Genomic DNA, 9,934 nt, shown 5'->3' with positions numbered 1-9,934 from the left:
GCCACCACCGCCAGGCGACCCCAGAAATTCTAAAGATAATCATGCTATAAAACATAGACTCAGAGAGACTAAATAATAATGAAGGCTTACAGGGAACACATGGATCTCACTGGGAAGGGGAAATAGAAGAGATTACAAGGGTAAACTCAGGGTGGGTGGGGATACTAACAGGAGGGAATGGGGGGTTGGGGAGAAAAAGAACTGGGAGAGATGACTGGAATTGGGGGGTATTTCAATGGTGAGGTATAAAACTAGTGTAGTTGTAACTCCCAGGATTCCATGAGGGTGATTCTAGGAAAGACTCCTAGTAATGGGAGATAGGGAACCTGAACTGGCCATCTTCTATACCCAAGCAAGGCTTCTAGTGGAGAGATTGTGACACCAACCTACAATTTGTCCTGCCTGCAAGATGTGGTGGGGTAAAGTGGTGCAGAATTTGTAGGAGTGACCAACCAATGACTGGTCCAACCTAAATAAAATAATTAGCCTGGGGTCCAGAACAGAGACTGGTATCAGTTGTTAGATTTTGATGTTCTTCTCTTGTTTTTTTTTTAAAGGTTATTTTTGATCATGGCTAAATCTTTTTGATTATCTATGATTGACTGGCATAGAAGTAACAAGTTTTTGTTGTTTTTTTTGTTCTGTTGGCTTTTAAAAGTGTTATATAGAGACCTTCTTGTCTCATAAAGAGGAGGTCGAATCCCTCTTCATTCTGAAGAACAAACTCGGTTAAAGAATCTGGAAGAAGAATTTTTAGATGGCCCAAGTCTATGCTTCCATGAGTATTGAGTTTTTAAAAAGTTTTTATTCCCCATAACTAGGGCTGAAGTTTCAGCCGCAGTGGAGCACATGATGCTCGACCCCACCAATACGAAAATGGGGGCAGCTTGTTGTGCTTGGGGAGGCCAGGAACCTAGATTGAGGTGGGTCTCATGGCCACCATTGCTGCCAGCATTGCCACAGCAACAGCAGCAGATGCTACCTCTGAGCCTACAGGAAGTTGTGGACCACGGAGAGAGGACTGGGGCAGGATCCTACCATTTAGATGTTTCCCCAGTCAACAGAACTGACAGGAATAGAGATGCACAGAGACACACAGTAAAGACAACCAGGGGTGGCCACCATATGTTCAGACACCCGAGCAGACCAGGGGAGTCTGGTGATATCTCACATGGATCCCAGACGCTGGATCAGCAGTGCCCCTTTGTACTTTAAACAGAAGGCTCCTTACCCAGACTTACCTCTGCAAGTAACAGACCAGGCGACATTAGAATTTGTTTTCCTATTGGAGAGGAGGAGACTCCTCCAAAACTTTAGGCAGAGGTTGATCAAAGGGAGTCATAGGGTCCTGGAAAGTCTTCCTGTTCTGCACCCCCTAGGAGTCCTTGACCTCTGCACTCTTTCCTGCTCTGAGGATCTGAGACCCCCAGTGTCTCAAGGTCTAGTCTCTGGGGATCTTGGTAGAACATTTAGAAATATTTTTTTGAAGATTTATTTATTATGTATACAGTGTTCTGTCTGTCTGTATCCTTTCTGGCCAGAAGAGGGCACCAGATCTCATTACAGATGGCTGTGAGCCACCATGTGGTTGCTGGGAATTGAACCCAGGACCTCTGGAAGAGCAGTCAGTGCTCTTAACCTCTGAGCCATCTCTCCAGCCCCGAACATTTAGAAATATTGTGGGGGTATCCACTAGAGAAGACTGCTCAGACACAGGTCTAAGCCAATAGAAAGTCTTTATTAGCTGGCTGGTGACTACACTAAGTGTTCAGGATCCCAGTGCAGTCCTGAGTTTTTCTAAGGGTGAGCTTTTTTTTTCTTTTTTACTTTTTTAAGGAAAAAAAAACCCCATATCCTGGATTGACAAATATCAGTTAATAAAAAGTTAGCCAGAACTACAGAAGCCAAAAAGCAAGGTTAGTGCATTTAGAGACTTTCCCAGAACTATGGACTTCGATGGATTGGGTGTTTGCTTCCATTATGGCAAGAGGTGCTGTCAGTGTGCTGAGTTTTATGGCATGAATGGTAATTCCATCCTGGAGAATGTTGTACTAAGGTCTGGGAGCCTGTTACAACACCAAGCTTGCTGGTTCTACCAAGCTTTGTCTCACCTTCTCACTGTGCAGGGGCCTGGACACCAGTAACCCTGATGGGTCATAGTGGTGACTAAGAAGCTTGGGAGGTAACCCATATTGGACACCCATAAAGTGTTTTAAGGAAGCAGCTGGTCCCTGATGACTAACCTTGGGTACTTAACCTGGCATATCATTTCCAGCCTTCCTGACTTCTCTGCAGCTCTAGAATGTCATGGAAGTTAGGCAGTAGTTGTGATGATGCTCACTGAGCAGTTAGCCTCAGCTGTGTGGCAGGTTGAAGGGGGTCTGAAATGGGGGCTTCTAGGAGGAATCCCGCCTTCCCTTCTGTGTAACTGACACTGTCACCTATCAGCAGTCCTTTCTGGCTCTGCTTCCAGGTGTTGGCATCTATGTACAAACATTATCAATTTGTGATGGAGGAAGGTCATTGGCTAATAAAAAACTGCTTGGCCCTGATGGGTTAGAACATAGGTGGGTGTAGTAAACAGAACAGAATGCTGGGAGGAAGAGGAAGTGAGCTCAGACTCGATAGCTCTCCTCTCTGGAGCAGATGTGATGAAGGTCTGACTCAGGATGGACGTAGGCTAGAATCTTCCAGGTAATCGCACCTCAGTGCTACACACATTAATAGAAATGGGCCAGGCAGTGTTTAAATGAATACAGTTTGTGTGTTGTTATTTTGGGGTATAAGCTAGCTGGTGGCTGGGAGCCAGGCTGTGGGAAGAGGCCCGCAGCTCATACAACAGAATGGTGCCCAACGTGGGGCTTGAACCCACGACCCTGGGATTAAGAGTCTCATGCTCTACTAACTGAGCTAGCCGGGCGGGAGCCAGGGTGGCCGGAATGCAGCCCTGCCGCTCCTTCAACAAATTTGGGTGAGAAAAGTGAGGGTTGGGGGGAAAAGGTAGGGGTAGGTATCATTCTCTGAGGTTCAACAGACCAGCCCTTCCCATGGGGTCACATGGTCATGTAAGACTAAGTAGGGAGTTGTGAATGTCCACGGGAGCCTACCCAGATCCCATTCCAGCCTGGAGATCTTATGGGGATGGTTTAGTTCAGAGTAAAATGATTTATTGCACATTAGGACCTCAGCAGGGCAGTGAGGTTTCGTCTTTCCTCTTAGCGGGGAAAAGCACAGAGCTGGTACAGGGATGGGGCTGTCATACCCCTGAAGACCCCATGGTCGCTGGGTTGGGGTTGTCCAGCAGGCACCGAGAAGTTAAAGCGCTGCAGGAGGCAGGTGAAGAAGAGGAAGAGCTCCATGCGGGCCAGGGGCTCCCCAAGGCAAGCTCGGCGGCCTGTGGGTGGGAGAGGGACTCAGTCAGACAGGGGTCTGGCCTCATAATTCAGGGCATTCTGGGAAGTGGGAGGGAAGCCAGGCATCCCACAGGACCTGCTGAGAATGGGATGAAGGCCTCATGTTTCACAAAGCGGCCCTGGGCATCCAGGAAGTGTTCAGGATGGAATTGGAGGGGCTTCTCCCAGACAGTCTCATCCTTCAGCACTGAGGACAGGTTGGTGATGAGGGTCGTCCCCTGACAGGAGGCACATGGTGTGAACATGGACTGGGATGGGGACACTATGATCACATGTACAGTCTCTACCTCAAATACTTAATCCTTTCATGTAACCTCAGCCCTAGAAGCTTCTTAGCGCTCTCTTTGATACTAAGACAGGGATAAGTGACAGGTGACATAGGTATAAACACTGTCACCTGTACTTGTAGGTAGTGACTGCTACAACCACCCCAGCCATGTTTTAGCTTGCTCGATTTTCTAGCTGGGGTTCTGCTGTACAGTTCTTGTTACTGTTCCACTTCCCATACTCACCAGGGGAAGTTGGTACTGTGCAGTTGAGAATGGACTGCCTAGATTCCAGTCCTTCTCAACTGGACAGCTCAGGCCACCAGCTGGCTGGTAACACTGACTGGACATTGGAGGGCCGCAGGCCTACCTTAGGGATAAGGAAGCCCTGCAATTCAATGTCACGAGATGTCTTGTGAGGCGCTCCAAGTGGGAGGATGTCACCAAATCGCTGCACCTCATGAATGACAGCATTGGTGTAGGGCATGCGGGCCTGGTCTGCCATCTCTGGACACCGCGCCTGCCCTATGACTTCATCAATCTCCTGTTGGACGTGGCCTGGAGAAACAGCATCCCCCCAGTTAAGGAGCCCCAGGCAGATGCCCCTTGTCCCTTTACTCCCTCTGTGTGAAGGGCTGGATCCATGGGAGAAAGATGGCTGTCACCCTTGCTGGAGTCTGGGTCAAGTGTCCCAGGTGAGCTTAAGGGGTGTGCCTCCTTTCTTCCCAGCCCCAGCCAGACTCACTCTGCACATCCGGGTGCAGGATCATGAGCAGCAGGGCCCAGGACAGCGTGATAGAAGTGGTTACCATTCCTGCACTGAAGAGGTCAGCCACCACCATACGCAGGTTCTCATCATTGAAGCTGCTCTCAGGTTTTCCCTTGGCCTGAGCAAGGCAGAAATGGTAGACTCAGTGGGGAGAGGTAGACCCTCAGTGGCCTCCTATTGTGCCCAAGCAAACCAGGTGCTGAGTCACTTGGGGATACACTGGACATCAGCCCACAGCCCCTGGCCCCATCTCTTGCCAATCACCTTCTCCACCTCTGCCAGGAAGGCATCAGTCAGGTCTCTGGGTGGCTGGGTAGGGTCCCGGGTCATCTTGTGCTCAGTTAGCAGTTCATCCTGCAGGGCCATGAAGGCCTTTTTTCCAGAGAAGACCTTGTCAGGCAGCCCTGGGATGTTCAGGAGCACCGGGATCCCATTCAAGAGCTGTGAACAACAGAGAGGATCAATAGAGGGATCTGGGTGCTCCCTGTGCTGTGCTCTCCTAGAACAGCCTTGTTCCCAGACTCCTCCAAGATGAACTAGTGATGTAGTCCCTCCCAGTGTGAGTCTCTAAACTTCCTGTTTGCCCTGAGCTTCCGGAAGGGCTATCGTACTGTGGAAATTGCAGGCTTGTGTGCCTTCCACAGGTACTCACCATTTCCAAGCACTTGTCCCCAGTCTATCCTCTCCCCTCCCATTGAAGTTGTCTAGCTCCTCCCAAATGCCCTCTCCCTGTCCCTCCTGCATGTTGATCATCTTCCTGAGAGGCCCCACTGTATGTAGTTTTCTGGGTACCATGGACAGGAAGCCAGATTCCTGGTCAATAGTATCTTTCAACAAGTTGAGAAGCCTGATGAAGCGTGGGTCATCATACTCAAATCGGCATGCATAGAGGAGGGATGCGATTACATTGCACACTGCTTTGTCCAATAGGGCGTTAGGGCTGAAAGGGTGTCCTGTGAGTGGAAATGCCGGTCAGGGTGTTTGCTGTCTATCCACACTGGTACCCACCAATCCATCACCTACCATTATAGTTGGTGAAGGCAGCACAGAGGCATCTGGCCTCCTCGGTCACCCACTGCTCCAGTGACTTCTTGCCCAGGCCAAAGTGACGAAAGGTGGACACAGAGAAGCGCCGCTGCTGACGCCAGGCAGACCCATACTGTGCTTGGAGTACACCTGGAGGAGCGCACCTAGGCCTGAGAACCTCGTCCTCTTTTCCGCTCCTGCCCCACTTTATCACCGCTATAGTCTTTATCACTACTCTAAGATCCTCTGTCCTTCCTGTCTGCCTTTGCTGTCTTTTCCCTGTGCCTGTCCCTCCCCCGTAGTTGGTCCCAAACTGTCTTTAATCCCCGAACCCTCTCCAGTTTCCATTTCCCACCACGTTTGTCATATTCTGCATTTGCCTTGAGAACGCGGTCCAAAGCCCACGTGGTCACTGCTATGCAGTAGTGGCCGGTCAGCAGTGTCTTCGCTGTGTTTCACCAGTGCTTCACGCAGGGCTGTCAGTCCATTTAGGACAACCACTGGCTCAAAGGCCAGCTGTAGGCTGAACAGGTCCCCAAAGCGGCATCGCAGCTGTAGGCAAGGTTAGTGCATTACTGGCAAGCCTGGATCCCTGTGCTTAGCTGTACTGATAGGTCCTGGCAGGGCGGTCCAGTAGTGAGTCTCACAGAAGGATGAAATCTGGTATTATTTGTCTAGGGAGTCACCTACAACTCTTTATCATCCCTTCACCATGATCTTGCTAGTGCCACACATGCCAACTGATCTACTAGCATCCCCATGTCTAGATGAGGAAACTAAGACTCATGGGTGTTAGTAAGGAGTCTGAGAATCTGAACTAGCAAAAGGATGGAAACAGTAGCTGCACCTCTCTCAACTTTGATTTCCTGACAGAAACACTTGTTCAGGATCATGGCCTCTCCCACATTCTCAAAACATTTCCATCTGGAAGAATGAAAAGGAATGTGAGACCCATATAACTCGATTTTCCTTTTATTTTTATTGCTTGTTCGTGTGTGTGTGCATTTTTGAGCCAAGGTCTCAGTATGTAGTCAGGGCTGTCTAGGAACTAGCTATGTGGACCACGCTGGTGTTGAACTCAGAGATTTGCTTGCCTTTGCCTCCTCTGAATGCTGGGATTAGAGATCTGTACCACTGTATTGGGCTTTCATTCCTTTAAAGATTTTAGAGTTTGTTTTTGAAACATTCTCATTTTGTATCATGGGCTAGCCTGGAACTCAATATGATAGACCAGGCTTGCTTAGAATGCAAATAAATATGTCTGCCTTTGCCTCCCAAGTACTGGGATTAGAGGCATGCATCACCGTGACACCTGGCTCTCAAGTTTTGGTTTTAGAAATAGTGTCATTATGTAGCTTAAGATGGCCTGAAATTTATAACCCACCTGCCTTAGTCTCCCAATTACAGGCATGTTGGAATTAGGATGCAGCCCCAGCACCATCACCACCCACTATATTCTGTCATGTTCACTAGATCTCAGACTGGCTGTTAGGTCCCATCCCACCTCCTGGCCGTTGCCTTTGGGAAGTTCAGGGTGTCCTCAAGTCCTGCACCACTCTCCGCAATGGAAGGAAGCCTCTTCACTTGCTTTGTCCTATGGACCAGCTCCTGTGCAGCATCAAGTTGCACTACCACCCACTGTGTTCTGATGACCTCCAAAAATTCCCTTACCTTTTGGAAGCCTGCTGGCATATTCTGGAAGTCCACCTGCAGCAGGTTCCCAAGCACAGGCAATGGCATAGGGCCTGGTGGATAGCGGGCAGTCCAGCGGTGGCGCCGGTGCATTAGGTCCACCAGAAGCAGGAAGATGACCAAGAATATGGCCACGGACCACAGCTCAGCCCCAGTCAGCAGCCCCATGCCTGCCCCTATGCTGTCTGGAAACACTTCTTGGTCCTCACTCCAGCCCCTAGGACCAGGAAAAACAGTATTATCACACGCTTGGCACTCCCCTGGCCTGGGCTGGTCCTTTAGAGAGGAGCCAATGCTGCCCTTTGTCCTCTGCTTTATAGCCAAGCTGCTGTGTTATCAGTTCAGAGTGCATGGCAGGCCAAGGCAGGCCAGGGACAGTGGTGGCCTTAGAGGTACCTGCCCTCTAGATTTTTAACAGCTTATGTAGGGGATGGGGACAGAAATTTGGGGAAACCATGTAAGCTTAGCATGCTGCTTGTGCTTATCTGGATACTGGGTCCTTTGTGGGCAGGTCTCCCCCTGCTCAGGCACTTGGTTAAGAGGAGGTATACAGACAACAGAACTTAGAGAGGCTTGGAGTGTTGCCTCAGTCTGGAGTGGGACTTTCCTGGAGGCTTCATTGGAGGACTTGGTTGGCAGTGGGTGAGCAGCCTGAATGGCACAGCAGGACACTTGGCTGTGGGGCCAGGAGCCTGGTATGGTGAGTGAGGGGCACTGGGAAGAGGGCAATAGCTGATCTCTGATATCAGTGCATCAAGTCCTCTAGGAGTAGGAAGCTGGTCAAGGTCAGGCTACAGAAAGTTTCCCTGACCAGCAGCCCACCCCAGGGATGCCAGGGCACACACGCAGCCTTCCACAGTGTTCAGATACCTGGCACAGGTAGGATGCTTATCACATTCTCAGCATTTGAACATCTAGGGCTTTATCCTTCTAAAGGAGCAGAGATGCCCTTTGTCCTCGCTTTGAGTCAAGCTGCTACATTGTCTGTGCAGCCAGAAGAAGCACGCAGAGGAGGACAGAGGAAGGGCAGCTACACAGGCTGTTCCCTTCTTTCCCTCTCTAGGGACTTCCAAGGACTGGAACCACCCTCTGCCCCCAGGCACCCTTTTACAAACTCTAGTCTACAACATCTCTAGTCACTTCTGGAGGGACAATGTCTCTCCTGCCTCTAACTGCCATTAGGAACCGGATGCTAATGCTGTTGATGGCCCTCATGGTGAGTTGCTTCTTTCCTGCTTCCAGATTTCTGCTCTTTGATAACTGTGTTAAAACTGTACAGAAATTGTTCTGGTGGAAGCTGTCCGAGGAGTTTAACTTTTCTCACATCTGTAAGGAAATACCTGTCACTAGCCAACAGGGGACCTGGGGTTTGGTTTACAATCTGAGGGCACAATCCATCATGATGGGAAATGCCTGGGGGTGGGACATCTCAAAGCTGTGGTGGCAGGAGCATGACTCCAACAGTCAGTCAGCAGGAGATACACACCTTCAGATAGCAGGAGGAGATCAATACAGATGCCCAGCTCGCTTCCTCCTTTCTCCCTTTTTATTCAGTCTGTGGTACCACCAACATCCAGGTAGTTCTTTTTGCCTTAGTTAAACCTCACTGGAAACTCCTTACAGAAACACTCAGGTACATCCTAAGAGATAAATGAGGTCAAGCTGAAAATTTAAATTCAGTACCACAGAGTTCCTTGAAATTTCTTATACACAGAGATTATTGGCTTCATCAAAAAAATTTTTTTTCCCGAGACAGGGTTTCTCTGGCTGTCCTGGAAATATTTCTGTATACTAGGCTGGCCTTGAACTCACAGAGATCTGGCTGCTTCTGCCTCTGCTTCCTGAGATGAGAGGTGTCTGCCAGCTGCTTCATCATATTTTTAACTGGGCCTGCACGACAAAGAAGTTGGTCAACATAAAGGTTTCTGGATCACTGCCCTCCCTCTTCATTCTTAATTGCTGCTGCTCAGGTCATTGTCTCTATGCTTACTGACTCTTACTTCTGACTACTCAGATCTGCTCTTGAGATGCCGAAGGGATTTTCAGTTTGATTATTGTCATTTTCAACTACAGAATTTCTTTTGGTCTCTGTTCTTAGTTTCTGTCTTGTTACTGGTATTTGTTAATACTTAGTTTTTTAAATTTTTTTTACGAGTATAGGTGAATGGTGGAAGGTATGTTTGTGTACCTTGTACATGCCTGGTGCCTGCAAAGGCCAGAAGAGAACATTGGGTCCCCTGGACCTGGAGTTGCAGACAGTTGTGAACTTGTAGGTGGGTGCTGGGAATTGAACCTGGGTCCTCTGGAAGAGCAGTCAGGGCTCTTAACCACAGAGCCATCTCTCCAGCCCCAATCTTTGACTTTTGAAAGACATCTTTTAGCATTTTGAACAGATTTCAGTGAGCTGATTTGATGTCTTCATCTAGCGCCTTCAGTGTCAGAGATAGTCTGCACTCACCGTGTATGGACTACTTGTTCTGTCTCTGGCTTGTCTCATTATTTTGAAACTGGACATTTCAAGCACTACCGTGTGGTTACTCTGCACACAAGATTGTTACTTGGGGTTTTGTTTCTTTGACAAATAAGTTTTAAGAGAAACACTTAAAAGGATAAAAAGATTTATTTTGGCTGATAGATATTTGGTGATAGTCTCACTCCATGTCAACCTGCTTCATTGCTAAGGGGCTGTGGCCAGACAGAGCATACAGTATTGAGAACAGACAGACAGAGCATACAGTATTGAGAACAGACAGACAGAGCATACAGTA

General features: G+C 48.9%; 1 protein-coding gene and 1 long non-coding RNA gene across 5 annotated transcripts in view; one reads left to right on the top strand and one right to left on the bottom strand.

The window, feature by feature from the left end:
• LOC113456752 overlaps positions 1-9,934 on the top strand; it is a 34,839-nt gene that overhangs the window by 4,309 nt on the left and 20,596 nt on the right. The gene's annotated exons all lie outside the window — the stretch shown is intronic.
• Positions 2,903-9,934, bottom strand: part of LOC101997266 (cytochrome P450 2D4-like) — a 13,207-nt gene continuing 6,175 nt past the window's right edge. Inside the window, exons 2-12 of one of the 3 annotated variants that reach the window (XM_005354460.3) lie at positions 8,979-9,056; positions 8,653-8,806; positions 7,146-7,383; positions 5,855-6,026; positions 5,472-5,624; positions 5,241-5,401; positions 4,713-4,889; positions 4,425-4,566; positions 4,050-4,237; positions 3,490-3,631; positions 2,903-3,394 (exon numbers count right to left, since the gene is read on the bottom strand). In XM_005354460.3, coding sequence (XP_005354517.1) covers positions 3,216-3,394; positions 3,490-3,631; positions 4,050-4,237; positions 4,425-4,566; positions 4,713-4,889; positions 5,241-5,401; positions 5,472-5,624; positions 5,855-6,026; positions 7,146-7,334 — 1,503 coding nt within the window. In that variant the 5' untranslated portion in view covers positions 7,335-7,383; positions 8,653-8,806; positions 8,979-9,056 and the 3' untranslated portion in view covers positions 2,903-3,215. The remainder of the gene's footprint in view (positions 3,395-3,489; positions 3,632-4,049; positions 4,238-4,424; positions 4,567-4,712; positions 4,890-5,240; positions 5,402-5,471; positions 5,625-5,854; positions 6,027-7,145; positions 7,384-8,652; positions 8,807-8,978; positions 9,057-9,934) is intronic. The other 2 variants (XM_026782771.1, XM_026782772.1) reach the window with 2 other exon arrangements.

This window comes from Microtus ochrogaster, chromosome 15, assembly GCF_000317375.1.
Source record: "Microtus ochrogaster isolate Prairie Vole_2 chromosome 15, MicOch1.0, whole genome shotgun sequence".
NCBI classification, from domain to species: domain Eukaryota; kingdom Metazoa; phylum Chordata; class Mammalia; order Rodentia; family Cricetidae; genus Microtus; species Microtus ochrogaster.
The sequence above is the reverse complement of the archived record's forward strand: the minus strand, read 5'-3'. Positions and strand labels throughout refer to the sequence as shown.